We start from the raw sequence: 14,400 nt of genomic DNA on the forward strand, positions 1-14,400 counted from the left end.
TTCACACAAATTGTAATTCGTATGAATTCATGATTCATATGAAATGGATAATGGACATGCACAAATTAATACATACCATAAAAATCATTACCTATCATGCTAATTGGAGTGTACCGCATTTACATTTGCTATGCTACATCTACCCCTGAGTCCATGTTGTCCCACAAGGTTTGATCCATGAACTCACATATCCATTCATGAAAACAATAGTGTTTTAGTAGTCTCATTTGAACAGGAGTCCCCAAATGCTCTGTGCAGACCAGGCTGACTGGCCAGCCAACCAAACTCATCCACTGAGACACATGACCCTGGTCTGCATTATTACTGTATTACTGTATTATCAGAGGTACGCCAAAACAATCACCACGATGAGACAGATAATCATGGTCACTGGCTTAGTCACCACTATGGAGAAAACAAACTTCCCCCTCTGTCTAGCCATTTTGCCCCATGTCACCAGTCAATTCCTTAGACAAATTGAAACCATTTTACTGGTCTGGTTTAAGACAGCGGGCCGACAGGGTATGTGCGTTGTTGGGAGGACAGGAGGTGAAAAAAAGAGAAAGAGATGGTGTTTCTTCCTCTTCATGGAGTTTGAGACACTGGCCTGTCTGGGGAATTCATTTCCTGCTGGGCTGCGATGTAGGTGAGAGGTGGGAGTTGGGTTTCCTGCCTTGTGCTGATGTAGGGGCGGGCCGTGGGGTGGAGGAGGCTGGCTGGAGGGCGGGGGTGTATTTGGGGAAATGTCTGAATCGGCTTCACAATTTGGTGAGAAGAATGATGTTTTGGAGGGGCGAGGGGGTTGCGCAAACATGGCTGCTGACCTTTTAGGACGTAATTTTGTCTCACTGATGAAGCTCAGGATTTTCAGCACAATGATGACTGATACTTGCCCCTTCGATCTCTCATATAGACAAGTAAACCAGGGATGGCTGGCTGGACAGACAGCATTTAGAGAGCTTCATAATGAAACACACACTGCCATTGTGAAGTGGCCTTGAACTTCTCTGGAGAAACCATAGACCTCTGAGTCTGAGAGGTCTGAGTCTATCCCCCCAATCTGTGATGACTGGCTTGGATGTGTGGGAAGGTTGTGCTGCTTCAACTGAATCAGAATGTAGGTTAGATCAACAACATGGGGACTTTCACCACTGTACAGCAATAATTTGCCAGGCACACAGTGCCACCTGCTGGCCAAACACACTGTGTGAGTGAACACATGCACACATTTGTTTTCATTGAAGGCCTTAAAGACATGCTCCGGTACTTTAGCGACTAAGTCATTTTTAAACCTCTCGCTTTGGGCTGGATGTGTCAATGTCTAGTTCATATTGCTGGAGCTGCAGGAGCTAGGAACACAAGCATTTAGCTTCCCCCCCAAATAACATCTGCTAAAAATATATATGCGACCAATAAAATTAGATTTGATTTGGTGTAGTTCATGCATGTGTAACAGCTGTCCAGCGAAGACAAGATGACTGGTTTCAGCACCAGTAGTGTAACAGATGTGATCATACTTCGTGACTCTCTTGCGTTGTGTTTTTAAAGAAAGGACTGTCCAGCCAGTGATGCCAGTTGATTTGTGTTTATTCTGACAATAGACACAAGGAAGCGCATTAGATGTGCAGGACAACAATATGTTTATGGCTGTAGATTTCTTGATTCGTCACTTGAATGTCAATATTAGACAGGGTATTTTATAATCAAACATCATAACAATGACAAAAATAGTACAAAATACAATAAATGTAAGTACCTGACAATAGACACACAGAAGCACATTAGATATTCAGGACAACAGTATGTTGATGGCTGTAGATTCGTGATTAGTCTGTTAGCATGGAAATAACTGTGAATTTGCAGGGAGCTAATGTGACCATTACAATTAGAGCATGCTAGCTAACTCGCTCTTACAGCAATAACATACAAAAGCAGATCCCAGGATTCCCCCAATATCTAACAGTTACCATACACATATATACTGTATATACAGTGCCTTGCAAAATTATTAACCCCCTTGGCGTTTTTCCTATTTTGTTTCATTACAACCTGTAATTTAAATGGGTTTTTATTTGGATTTCATGTAATGGACATACACAAAATACTCAAAATTGTTGAAGTGACATTTAAAAAAGAACTTGTTTAAAAAAAATGTTTTAATTAAAAAAAGAAAAGTGGTGCGTACATATGTATTCACCCCCTTTGCTATAAAGCCCCTGAATAAGATATGGTGCAACCAATTACCTTCAGAAGTCACATAATTAGTTAAATAAAGTCCACCTGTGTGCAATCTAAGTGTCACATGTTCTGTCACATGATCTCAGTATACACCTGTTCTGAAAGGCCCCAGAGTCTGCAACACCACTAAGCAAGGGGTACCACCAAGCAAGCTGTAATGCTCCGGGTGTCGTGGGTGTGGAGTCAAATGCAGGAGACAGAGTTCAATGCTGTGCGTCTTTTAATAGCACCAACGCACCACAGGGTGCTCACAAAAGTTACGTTCCCAACCACAGGGAATCAAAATGTACAATGGAAAAAATCACGACCAGGCACTAACACGTACCTCTACAACAGAGCCGAAGGTTACATTGAAATAATCCCGCACAACAACCAGGTGGGCCGGCTGTCTAATAAAGACAAACTAATTAAACATGAACAGGTGCTACCACTAAACATACAAGGAGGGGGAGGAAAAACAATCAGTGGCAGCTAATAGGCCGGTGACGATGACCGCCGAGCGCCACCCGCCCGGGAAGGGGAAACACCCTCGGTCGGACTCGTGACACAAGCGGCACTATGAAGACCAAGGAGCTCTCCAAACCGGTCAGGGACAAAGTTGTGGAGAAGTACAGATCAGGGTTGGGTTATAAAAAATATCATAAACTTTGAACATCCCACGGAGCACCATTCAATCCATTATTCAAAAATTGAAAGAATATGGCACCACAACAGACCTGCCAAGGGAGGGCCGTCCACCAAAACTCACAGACCAGGCAAGGAGTGCATTAATCAGAGAGACAATGAAGAGACCAAGGATAACCCTGAAGGAGCTGCAAATCTCCACAGCGGAGATTGGAGTATCTGTCCATAGGACCACTTTAAGCCATACACTCCACAGAGCTGGGCTTTACAGAAGAGTGGCCAGAAAAAAAGCCATTGCTTAAAGAAAAAAATAAGCAAACACATTTGGTGTTTGCCAAAAGGCATGTGGGAGACTCCCCAAACATATGGAAGAAGGTACTCTGGTCAGATGAGACTAAAATTGATATTTTTGGCCATCAAAGAAAACGCTAGATCTGATGCAAACCCAACACCTCTCATCACCCCCAAGAACCTCATCCCCATCCCCAACACCAAGCATGGTGGTGGCAGCATCATGCTGTGGGGATGTTTTTCCATCAACAGGGACTGGGAAATTGGTCAGAATTAAAGGAATGATGGATGGCGCTAAATACAGGGAAATTCTTGAGGGAAACCTGTTTCAGTCTTCCAGAGATTTGAGACTGGGATGGAGGTTCACCTTCCAGCAGGACAATGACCCTAAGCATACTGCTAAAGCAACACTTGAGTGGTTTAAGGGGAAACATTTAAATGTCTTGGAAAAGCCTAGTCAAAGCCCAGACCTCAATTCAATTGAGAATCTGTGGTATGACTTAAAAATTGCTGTACACCAGCGGAACCCATCCAACTTGAAGGAGCTAGAGCAGTTTTTGCTTTGAGGAATGGGCAAAAATCCCAGTGGCTAGATGTGCCAAGCTTATAGAGACATACCCCAAGAGACTTGCAGCTGTAATTTCTGCAAAAGGTGGCTCTACAAAGTATTGACTTTGGGGGGGTGAATAGTTATGCAGACTCAGGTTTTATGTTTTTTTGTCTTACTTGTTGTTTGTTTAACAATAAAAAATATGGTGGTAGGCATGTTGTGTAAATCAAATGATACAACCCCCCCCCCAAAATCTATTTTAATTCCAGGTTGTAAGGCAACAAAATAGGAGAAATGCCAAGGGGGGTGAATACTTCCGCAAGCCACTGTACATATCAGGACATGTGCATAGTGAACTCCTACGCATGGAAATAGAATACAGTATTTTAGAATGTGACCTACCACTTGAATGTCAATATCAGAGTGGGAAGAATTTAAATTTGCGTTCTCCCCCTATCTGCAGGCATGACCGATGGCATAACACCTTATTGATATGTAAATTCAACCAAGCAAAATGTGTACATAAACATCAAATACATATTTCTGCACTGTCAAGTAGAAACATAACCAACCCTGTTACACATTTATAATCAACGAGCAGAATGACTGTTTTACCACAATTAGCCACAAAATCCCTAGTTTCTTGAAACTGCCCCGTGACATTGTCCCTACATTTCCTCGATATGGGACAGCCCCCTAGCAATTTGTGTTCTAGCCAATGAGCTTCAGCCCCTCGCATTTGAGTGACAACTGGCAAAAGGCCTGCCCAGCGTTAACAAATGAGGTTGCAGGGCAGGCCCAACGACTCAGTGTTCGGCAGAGCGAGCGCGAGAGCAATGAGGTGGTGCACATATCTGCACATAGCAAGCAATTTTCAGGGACTACTTTCAGACTACTGGCTAAAAAGTATACAAAAGTACCAGAGAATGTCTTTAAAGGCCCAGTGCAATCAAAAATGTGATTTCCTGTGTTTTACACTATATATACTTCCACATTATGAGGTTGGAATAATATTGTGAAATTGTGAAAATTATGATGGTACCCTTTTAGTGGAAGAGCTGTTTGAAAAGACTGCCTGGAATTTCTGACTGACTTGGTGGAATGGAGTTTTGGCCTGCCAGGTTAATAGAACAATAAGAAAGAGTTCCAAACCTCTCTGCCAAGAACAGATAGTTTTCAGTTTTCCCCTCCCCACTCAGACCACTCCACAGTCCGAACAAAATTCTTGCTTGAGAAATTGCTCTTTGCTAATTTTTGGTTCTTTTTGATCATTTTAATTGAAAATAATCACTTTAAGGTACTTAATAGTTACCCAGAAATGATTTGATATTGAAATATAACCATCTTCATTCAACCTTTTAAAGGTATATTCTGTCTGCCGCTGTAACAGAAATTGAACAGAGGTAGAGCACACACTCCTTTTATTATGCCCCTGGGTCATGTTCAATAAGGGTACACAACAGAAATCATTTCAAAAAAAGTTTTGCAATGGGAAACTAAAATGTGCCTTTCTTATTGGATAAGTCCAGGTAGTCCCTCCCTGTTTTAGTCCGTCGTCTTCCATTTGGTGCTTAATGAACACGTCCCAGTGTATCACAGCAACCTTTCCATCTCTGCAACAACGCAAGTGCTTATGCCAGGCATGTAGAGGGATGGTGGTAAGACTAGGGGCCAGAACCAAGCTGTTACATATTCAGGTACCCAGATGGACTGGTGGCATTATTTTAAAGAGTGTGAAGAAAGTGGAAGAGAAAATCATTAAAGCTCTTTAGTTGAAGGCCATTAAGCCTCGACAATAGAGATTCCAATAAAGTGTTTAATTGGTTGAAACAAACAAAGATGAACTATACAGCTTGATGATAGTGTTAGTCAGCCATTTGAAACAAACCAAACACTCTCCATGGTGCTTTGGTCTAGAAAATGCAGAATCTTGAATGCCATGCTACAAAAGACCACACAATGCTAATATAAAGGATGTAGACTCTGCAAGATACAGAAAACCATCACATACACTGGATCATAGCCTGCCTCATCTTTTATATAGGAACATTATCGCTTTCAACCATCTTAGCTAAGTAGTGTTAAATGACCTGTGAGAGTGGCTAGAGCACTCAGGACCACCACATTAATATGAATCAGTCGGTCCAGCTCTGACGAATCAGAGCAAGCCCCGGGCCCAGACTGAATGGTTGTACATAAACACATCTACAGAGCTGTGTTGAGCAGAAAAAGACCACTCTTCCACCTGTCAATCTGGTTTAATGCTGGAATAGGCCTGAAAGGAGACAATTAGAGATACTATACAGGAGCCTTCAGAGAAGAACTTGCCAGGTCTTTCAATATTGGAAATGGAGCTAAAGGGGAGTCCACAAACACCATTTATTTAGTTTTTCCTGAAGGTCATGATGCCCTGTTGCCTGGACTGCTTTCCAGTCTGGGATGAACAATATTAGATACAAACATTTGGTCTATGATGCCCACTAGTGGGCAAAGCAGGAAAAACAGGCCTCAATGGAAACTGGTACAGAAAGTCCATATGCAGAAATGTTAAAATTACAAGTGTGTGTTTATGTATGCACAGGACAGATGGAGACAGACAGAGCAATGATTCACATTTTATATTTATAATTTTACATTTTCTTAAATATCTATGATAAAAAAGCCCCACCCCTTGCACATTCATGATGATATAGAACTGAAGCTGAGCCCTTAACTCCCCACCATGGTATAAAATCAAAAAGAAGATTGACTGATTGATACAGATCAAGAAAAAAAGAGAAATTCTTGCGTCTTGCAGAATTGTGGGTGGAAGGAGCAAGGATGGTTCACTGGGCTGTCCTGAATCAGGGCTAGGGGTGACAGGGAAGGATGGGGGATACAGATATTGGTTAAGGGTATTGTCATTGATATAGGGAATGCTGTTGGGTTGGGAGGATAGAGTTAAGAGTGGGTAAATGGCTCTAGTAGATGTAGTCCAGGGTTGGGCAAGTGTGGTTAAAATGTTCCACGGTTCGGTAAGTGTGGTAAGATGGCTATAGGTAGGAGATGGATGCATGTTCCAGGGTTGTTGCGTCAGGGGAGTTCCTCAGAGGTTGTGGTTTTTGAAGATGATTGTAGGGCCGTCTGGGATTCCTTCATTCTCCCTCCAATTAACATCCCCGTCAATGTCTAAATGAATCCTGGGAAGAGGTGCCGCAGGAGCAGGACGGCTCCCACCACCATGAGGCCACAGAAGAACAGCACCAGCCAGATAGGGAAGGATCCTGGGACAGTGAAGATACAGGGAGAGAGAGAACGAAGGAGGGTGAAGGAAAAGACAATACTGCTCACAATGCTAAATCAATGCTACCAATTCAAACCACTTACTTCGGTTTCGTACCGTGTGCATCTGACAGCGGCTGTCCACAGCCACACTCAACATGGCTGCCTCATTGTTCCCTTTGAGGCTCTGGCCTTTGGGAGTGTCAGGCAGGAAAGCCAGATCGGTCACCACAATGCCGTGGGACTCCTGCACATAGTACAACTTCTACAGAGACAATGAGACAAGATAAATAGGGAGTTACACAGGGATAAGCTAAGGCAGCCAATTATTTGTGTGTGTGTTTGTCTACCTGTAGTGAAAAGGCGACATAGATTGCTACTGATCCCGTCACTGTCCCAAGGCCGAGAAAAGTTCCAGAGTCACTGTGGAACACAGCGAGAATTTAAAAAAAAGAGCCACTGACTCCTGGTTAACAGGGAAGAACAAATATCTACAACAATTACATTTATTCAGGGATAGGCAGTATACCGTATTGATGCACAGACCAGTTTGAGTTTTTACTTCACCTTCTGTAACGGTATTTAATGTTTGGTTTGTTAAAATGTGATACGCCACTCCGTTTTTAAAAAATAGTTTACTCCGCAACTTGAGTCGTCTCTCTCCCCAAGCTCTGCCCAGTCACTGAAGGAGCGCAGTTGCTGTTAGACCACAAGATCATTTGCCGACAGTTCACTGCATGGTCAATGCAGCAGATTAAACAATATGTTGATGACAGCGATGTTGCTTTCCACTTTGCTTCTTAATATAAAAGTGTTCTATAATTACACTATTAGTTTGTATATTACTGTCTGCGAACAGCTAGTTTGTCTTTTCTTAGACCGTTGTGGCTAAAATCGTTTTAGCCGCTAATGCAAATCGCTAGTTAGCTAATAAATGTACTGAGTTTGAGCAAATGTAGCTAGCCAATACAGCCTGATACCAGTGCTGGTGTAGGCCTAAATCAGCATGTTGTTTCTGCAACAGTATTTTCTGCTAAATCAGAGAGGAATAGGCAAAGCATGAATATATTAGCTAGCTACATGAAGTAAGAGAAACTTCTAATGTAGCCAAAGTTTATAGGGTTCCACTCCCATGGGAAACACTTACCAACACTTTGGTTCCTACCCTGTCACAATAACACCTCCAATTAGCATTGAAATTCCAAGTTCTATGAACGCTTGCTTGGCTTTTTCATTCATTGACCTGTCAAATAGTGTATTCAAAGTGCCCACTATTACATTCTAACGCTCACCAGACAGTTTTAGGTACACCCAACTAGTACTGGGTTGGACCCCCTTTGCCTCCAGAATAACCTGAAATCTTTGAGGCATTGATTTTACAAAAATGTTGGAAATGATTGTTGATCAATTGGTGTCAAGGGACCTAATGTGTGCCAGGAATAAATTCCCCACACCAGTACACCACCACCCTGTACCATTGACACCAGGCAGGATGGGTCCATGGATTCTGCTTACATCAAATCATGACGCAACATCAGTCATCAGACCAGGCAATGTTTTCCCACTCCTCAATTGTCCAGTGTTGGTGACTGCGTGGCCACTGGAGCCGCTTCTTCTTTAGCTGACGGGAGTGGAACCTGGTGTGGTCATCTGGTACAATTGTGCATCCATGAGTTGTGCGTTCCGAGATGCCATTTTGCACACCACTGTTGTACTGCACTGTTATTTGTTTGTCAGAGTGCAAGATTCTTGCCATTTTCCCTTCAACCTTTCTCATCAACGAGCTGTTTCACAGGACTGTTGCTGACTGGATTTCTTTGTTTGTCGCACCATTCTCAGGTAAACCCTAGACAAAGTTGTGCGTGAAAAACACCATTGAGGCCAGACGTTTGAGATACTGGATCCGGCATGCCTGGCAGCGACGTTCATACCACACTAAATGTCACTTAGGTCACTCGCTTTGCCCATTCTAACGTTCAATCGAACAGTAACAATGCCTCAATGCCCATCTTCCTGCTTTATATAGCAAGCCACGTAACTCACTGTCTGTAGGAGCAATCCCTTTTTGTGAATGGGGTGATGTACCTAAAACTCTCCAGTGAGTGTAGAATAATCATTCTATTTCCATGATTCCAACACCCAAGTGTTTTGATCTAAAATCACAATACTTATTTTTAACTAAGGCCTTTGTTTTTTTGTGCATATATTGTGCGCACCTACGTGTGGAAATGGTCAAATTAGATCAACTTTTGGTTGAAGTTTGATTGTACAGAACAGAGAAAGCTCCTTTGAAAATCACTTCAAATGTGTGTAGCCACCCTAGGATCATGCACAACTAACGCATAAAGCAAATTTAGAAATGTTACTATTCAAAAACATATCATAAATGTGAGAAATATTGTGATATGATATTTTGGCCATATCAGCCCTACATTTATGACACAGTAACGTCACAGAGAAATACCTGCAATGAGCAGTTGCGCAACCTTATCAGAGATTAACAAATAAGGCTCTTTCTCAATTCATCTTTGCTCAATTCCTCGCATCCTTTCTGATTTGCCTCCTCAAAATGCATTGGAAAAGAAGGTCTGAGTGGAGGGACCTTCTCCAATTCAGAAGGGGGGGCAAGGAAAGATTGATTGAATCCTAGGTATCATCTCCATCGTCCCTCACCTGACAGCCAGGGTGGAGATGACCTCAGTGCCGCAGGGGTTCGTCAGCATGGGTAGGAAATTCTGGCCGTCCCATTTAGAGAGGTAGCATTGTGGAGGTTTTCTGTCTCGTTTGTGGGGGATCTGGACGGTGTAGAGCCTCAGGGTGTCTTTCTGGTCCTCGACTTTTCCAAACCTAAACGGGAGAATGAAAAACATATGTGGTATGCTAGTGTGGCTATTGGATCAGAGCCATATGTCAGTGATGTAACAGGGTATATGAAAATTTGTAGGAGAAAGGGGTATGTGCTTGCCTGCAAGACATATAGCGGTATGACTTTGCTGCTATCTGAGGCATCTTCTCATGCCAACAGAGGCTCATGGCTAGCTGGTTGCCACTCCATATACTGCAGGCAAAGTCCCGGCCCACCGTCACAAGGTGCTACACAGAAACACAAAAGAACACACACACAGGTCAGAAAACACTTACCAGTTTAGCTTACACATTATGTTTATAACCTTCTCATTACTGTGATTCCAACACAGACAGACATTGAGGTCATATACTTATTAGCTGTTTAGTACCTTGTTGTTCGGACTGATGTCCAGGTCTTCAATTTCCCCCTCATGGGCTTTGAAGTCCAACTTCTCTTTTAAGGAGGGGTACTGGTGAGAGAGCAGAGGCATTACAGTCAAGCTCAAACCCTGCACAGTAACAATTGGGGAGAAGTCGCAACATGGCAGCTATTTTGGCATAACTTAAACTCACCTCCCACACTCTGATGTGTCCGTCTGTCCCGCCAGTCAATAGGAGGCTGAGATCAGGACTGAACCTCACACACTTCTGGAGGGGGTCCTGGGGGTTGAGGTCCGACTGCACCTCCCCAAACGTGTCAACAGAGATCTGGGTGGTGTTATCATTCATCTCAGACACATTGCCCCTAGCAGCAGCTCCCTCACTACCCTTACCCCCTTTCCCAGCTCGTCTCCTAGCTGCACCCTGCTCACTGCCACCCCCTGCTGGAAAATAAGGGGCATAGTGATGTGTTAATGTAAGGCAGTGTTGCCCAATCATTCTCCTGGTGACCCAAAGGGATGCACATTTTTTGTTTTTTTCCCCCTACCACAAACATACGTGATTTAAATAATCAAAGGCTTGATGAGTTAATTAGATGAATCAGGTCTTGCTAGGGCAAAAATAATTATGTGCAGCCCTTTGGGTCACCAGGACCAGGATTGAGAAACACAGATGTAAGAGATTAAATGTAAGATAGGAATGATGTTACAGTAAATATATCTGTAAAGATAATTTGAACTTTGTGTATGAAGAGGTTTATAAAAGTGAATGGCAGGTTTTTGGGGGTGTCCCTTCCTTACCGTCTTTGGCTGCGGCCTTGCCCCTGGGCTGGTGTTGTCTGAAGCGCATGAGGCTGCATCTGCCGTCCTGCCCTGCGGCGATCACGTCCCCGCCTATTGCCAGGTTCATGGTGGCACGCGTGTCTGTGTCATGAGAGTGCACCAGGGTGGCACAGTGCTGGTCTCCTACCAACTCCAAACCCAGGAAGTGCTGAAAAGACAGTCCCAACTTAGCAAATACTGTACAACATTACTCAGATTTAATTAGATCAAAATAAATGCTGAATCACAATGTCTACAATGTTTCTGCATTTTCACACTTACATAATACATGCAAGGTAAAAGGGTGTGAAGACAGAGAAGAGACTAGAAATTGAGAGATTGTGCCCATAGAGCAAAACCATTACATGACCTAAACATTCAGTAGCTTACCACTGCATTCTTTATGCCCGTCTTGGAACCGCCTCCCCCTCCTGCAGTGATCACCCATCCTGTTTTGGGGTCCACTTTGATTGTGTAGAGGGGGAAGGGGGCCCTATACAGGTCTGGCATCCTCCGTTTGCCCATGGCTCTTGAAGGAATCAATCCACTTCAGGGCAAATTCCTTGTCTGTAGAAACAGATGCATGAGTACTCAAAATACAAGACAAGACTATAATTACACAATAGTAGCTAGATTCTTGCTTTTAGCAATGCTCGTGTATTTATATACACTAGTGTTGCTTTCAATTGTATTTGGTTGCACAAAACAGTCCGTGGGATTCCAGAAGTTAAATACAATTTTCAGACAATTTAGGATGCTGCACACCCTTGGCTGAACACGGTTTGCAACATCCTAAGTAGCCCGAAAATGGTGGTGGAAAATTGTGTATTAAAGACAGTACACATATTTTTCCTGTTTTAGAAGATCCTGACCCTACCATTACAGGTGTTTACACTGAGCTCGGAACACAATCATAATTACATTAAGACCGTATGGAGCCGGCGTGAGATTTGGGTCAGAAAACGTACCTCAATGCAGGGATGGGATATGCCACTGTACTCCAAATTGTACCTTTAGCCACACTGCTCCATTGAGAAGATACTGCTAGTTTTCCTGGGAAACTGCCATTTTTGGCTTCATGCTAGCTGAGGATGAAAAGTGACGTTTTCTGGGAAAACTAGCAGTATTTCAATCTTCTCGATGGAGCAGTGTGGATAAAGGTAACATTTGGAGTACAGTGGCATATTCCATCCCTGCAATTAAGTAGGTTTTCTGACCCATATCTCGCGCCGACTCCAAGGTGTGTTAATGTAACCATGATTGCGTTACGACCTCCGGTGCAAACAAGAGTAACTGTAGGGATGGTATCTTCTACCTGTCAAGCCTAAGGCGCTTGCTACATCGTTTGCTAACTAACTAGGGTTAGGGTTAGAACAGGTGTTGTTATTTTAATGTTAGCTCGCTAAACATCCCATCGCGAAAGTCTTGTTAGCTAGCTACATAACTTGAAATCTTTGCAATTGTCACTGCACAATAAATATGTACAAGACAGTTGAACTAGCTAGCTAGCTAACTCGCCATCTAAGCTTTTAGCATGCCAGCCAATCATTAACGTTAGCCAATTGAGCATGAATGGTGCACTGGTTAGTGTATGCTCATGTATTTGAGGTCTTGCAAACTCTACCTGTGTAATCTGCTCCGATTTCTCTTCTGATGTCAATTATTTCAATTAGTTGGCTATTCCCATTATGAGCTGTCACTGGCTGCACATATCTAATGAAAATAACGCTAAAGTTGCTAGGTAGCCAGCTTGCTACTTCCCTACATACACGTCAGCAGCGTGCAATCTGAGCGACCACGTCATTAAAGACGCCGCTGTACGTACACTATAAAAAACAACAACATTTGAACTAGCCCTAGATAGACCACACCCCGTCGTTTCCAATGGGCGAAAAGTAATCATAGTGGGCAGACCATGCAAGGTGGGCAGAGCCGAGCACGAGTTAGCGAAATCCTATTGGTGCGTTCTAGCCAATATTTGCATATTTCCGTTAGATAACGTCTACTCTGTGGAGTGTGCGTGTGCAATAACTCAATTTGTTCTTGCGCTACTAACAACGCATTTTTATGCATGTATTTTTTACTTTGGCAAAGGGTAAAGTCTACAAAACTTGGTCCACTCTGTTCATAACAGATTCTAGTTTGGGGAACAGAAAACTATTAAGATCAAAATCCAAAATCCATCTCACTCCATCTTCTCCCACTGCCAGCCACTGGGCTTCCTCTCATAACCATATTTGGGGGTGAGCGGAAATGCCAACCGGAGGCTTCAGATTTATATATCCGGTGAAACATATATCTCAGTTTTCTGTGACACTGTATTGATTTAACTGTATTGTTGTTGTTTTTCTAAACACAATAAACATTTTAATAGCATTGCAAAACAAGAGACAAATATTTGCAAACAAATGTTTTACATAGATGTATTCTATTCTACATAGAGCTAAAACCTTCTGTAGATCATGGACAGCAGAAAAGATTTGCACAGGCCTATATTGGCCAAACAATGTATTGATAATAACACTTTCCTCATGCAAATAATATGTTTTTCTTTGTCCTCTGTGGCCAATGCCATAGAAAACAATATGCACATCTGATGTTCTATTCTGATTCTGCCCAACAGGGTCATTCAAATAGTTACAGTGTATTGGCTTAATCACATGAGAGGGATGATGAAAAAAATGGTCTCTCTAAAACAATAGTGATACTGAGAGCATGATTGTGATATTGTTATAGGACAATGTTCATTTATGAATCTAGAGAAAACCCTCACCTGATGAGAGACATGGTTAGACACAATAAACAGGATTCATTTGTCACTCCCTTCCCTTGCCCATTTCTACTGGGAAGAGATCATTCTGAAAACCGGACTTGTATAAATCCGCTTTAGCAAAGCAATCAATTGTTATGCCTCTGAATAAAATCATGACATTACATAATCATCTGTCAACTGTTAAAGGATGTACCCTAATCCATTGCCTCCCATAATCTGTGTCTAATTTTGCACACCATCTTCATCTGTCCTACCTCAGCCTTTGCTGGTGTTAAAGAGCACTGTTTAATAATTATTGTTGGCTGTTCTCTGGGGAAATCTGTCTCTCCACGGCAACATCAGTCTTGGGATCCAGCAATTAATGAATCACTTTTACAGAGTGTTACCTACAAGCCTCATCTATTTCAATGGGCTGCATCGAGGCACATATCGGTAGCTGTAGGTTAATTCTCCATTCTCAAAAATATGTCCACATGTGTTCTCGTGATCTCTAACCTCTGCTTCCTTAACAAAATCCAAATTGATACATCATGCACTTAGAAAATGAGGCAAAAGTAAGATCAAGGGGTGTGTTTATGGGGGGGGCATGGTGACAAGGGAGAGGACCTTGTGAT

The 14,400-nt window shown here is 42.7% G+C and overlaps 1 protein-coding gene across 2 annotated transcripts; it reads right to left on the bottom strand.

Annotated features, from left to right (window-relative positions):
* Positions 1-6,306: 6,306 nt before the first annotated feature.
* Positions 6,307-12,820, bottom strand: LOC112223173 (prolactin regulatory element-binding protein). Of its 2 annotated transcripts, none has more exons than XM_024386203.2 (10): positions 12,638-12,820; positions 11,404-11,580; positions 10,993-11,182; positions 10,385-10,632; positions 10,201-10,281; positions 9,930-10,057; positions 9,638-9,811; positions 7,315-7,387; positions 7,070-7,229; positions 6,307-6,966 (listed from the first exon to the last, which is right to left on the bottom strand). In XM_024386203.2, the coding sequence occupies exons 2-10, from the start codon at positions 11,536-11,538 to the stop codon at positions 6,872-6,874; spliced, it is 1,284 nt and encodes a 427-aa protein (XP_024241971.1). In that variant the 5' UTR covers positions 11,539-11,580; positions 12,638-12,820; the 3' UTR covers positions 6,307-6,871. The 2 variants fall into 2 exon arrangements, with proteins under 2 accessions (XP_024241971.1, XP_024241970.1); XM_024386202.2 differs by having other exon boundaries at positions 10,385-10,635.
* Positions 12,821-14,400: the final 1,580 nt, after the last annotated feature.

The sequence above is a fragment of the Oncorhynchus tshawytscha genome, linkage group LG23 (genome assembly GCF_018296145.1).
Source record: "Oncorhynchus tshawytscha isolate Ot180627B linkage group LG23, Otsh_v2.0, whole genome shotgun sequence".
Classification (NCBI taxonomy): Eukaryota; Metazoa; Chordata; class Actinopteri; order Salmoniformes; family Salmonidae; genus Oncorhynchus; species Oncorhynchus tshawytscha.

Coding starts and splice junctions, on each gene's coding strand:
- LOC112223173 (XM_024386202.2), bottom strand. CDS start 11,538: ATGGGCAAACGGAGGATGCCAGACCTGTATAGGGCCCCCTTCCCCCTC. Junction 10,282..10,384: donor GACACATCAGAGTGTGGGAG/GTGAGTTTAAGT, acceptor CTCTCTCACCAG/TACCCCTCCTTAAAAGAGAA. Junction 9,812..9,929: donor TACCGCTATATGTCTTGCAG/GCAAGCACATAC, acceptor TCTCCCGTTTAG/GTTTGGAAAAGTCGAGGACC.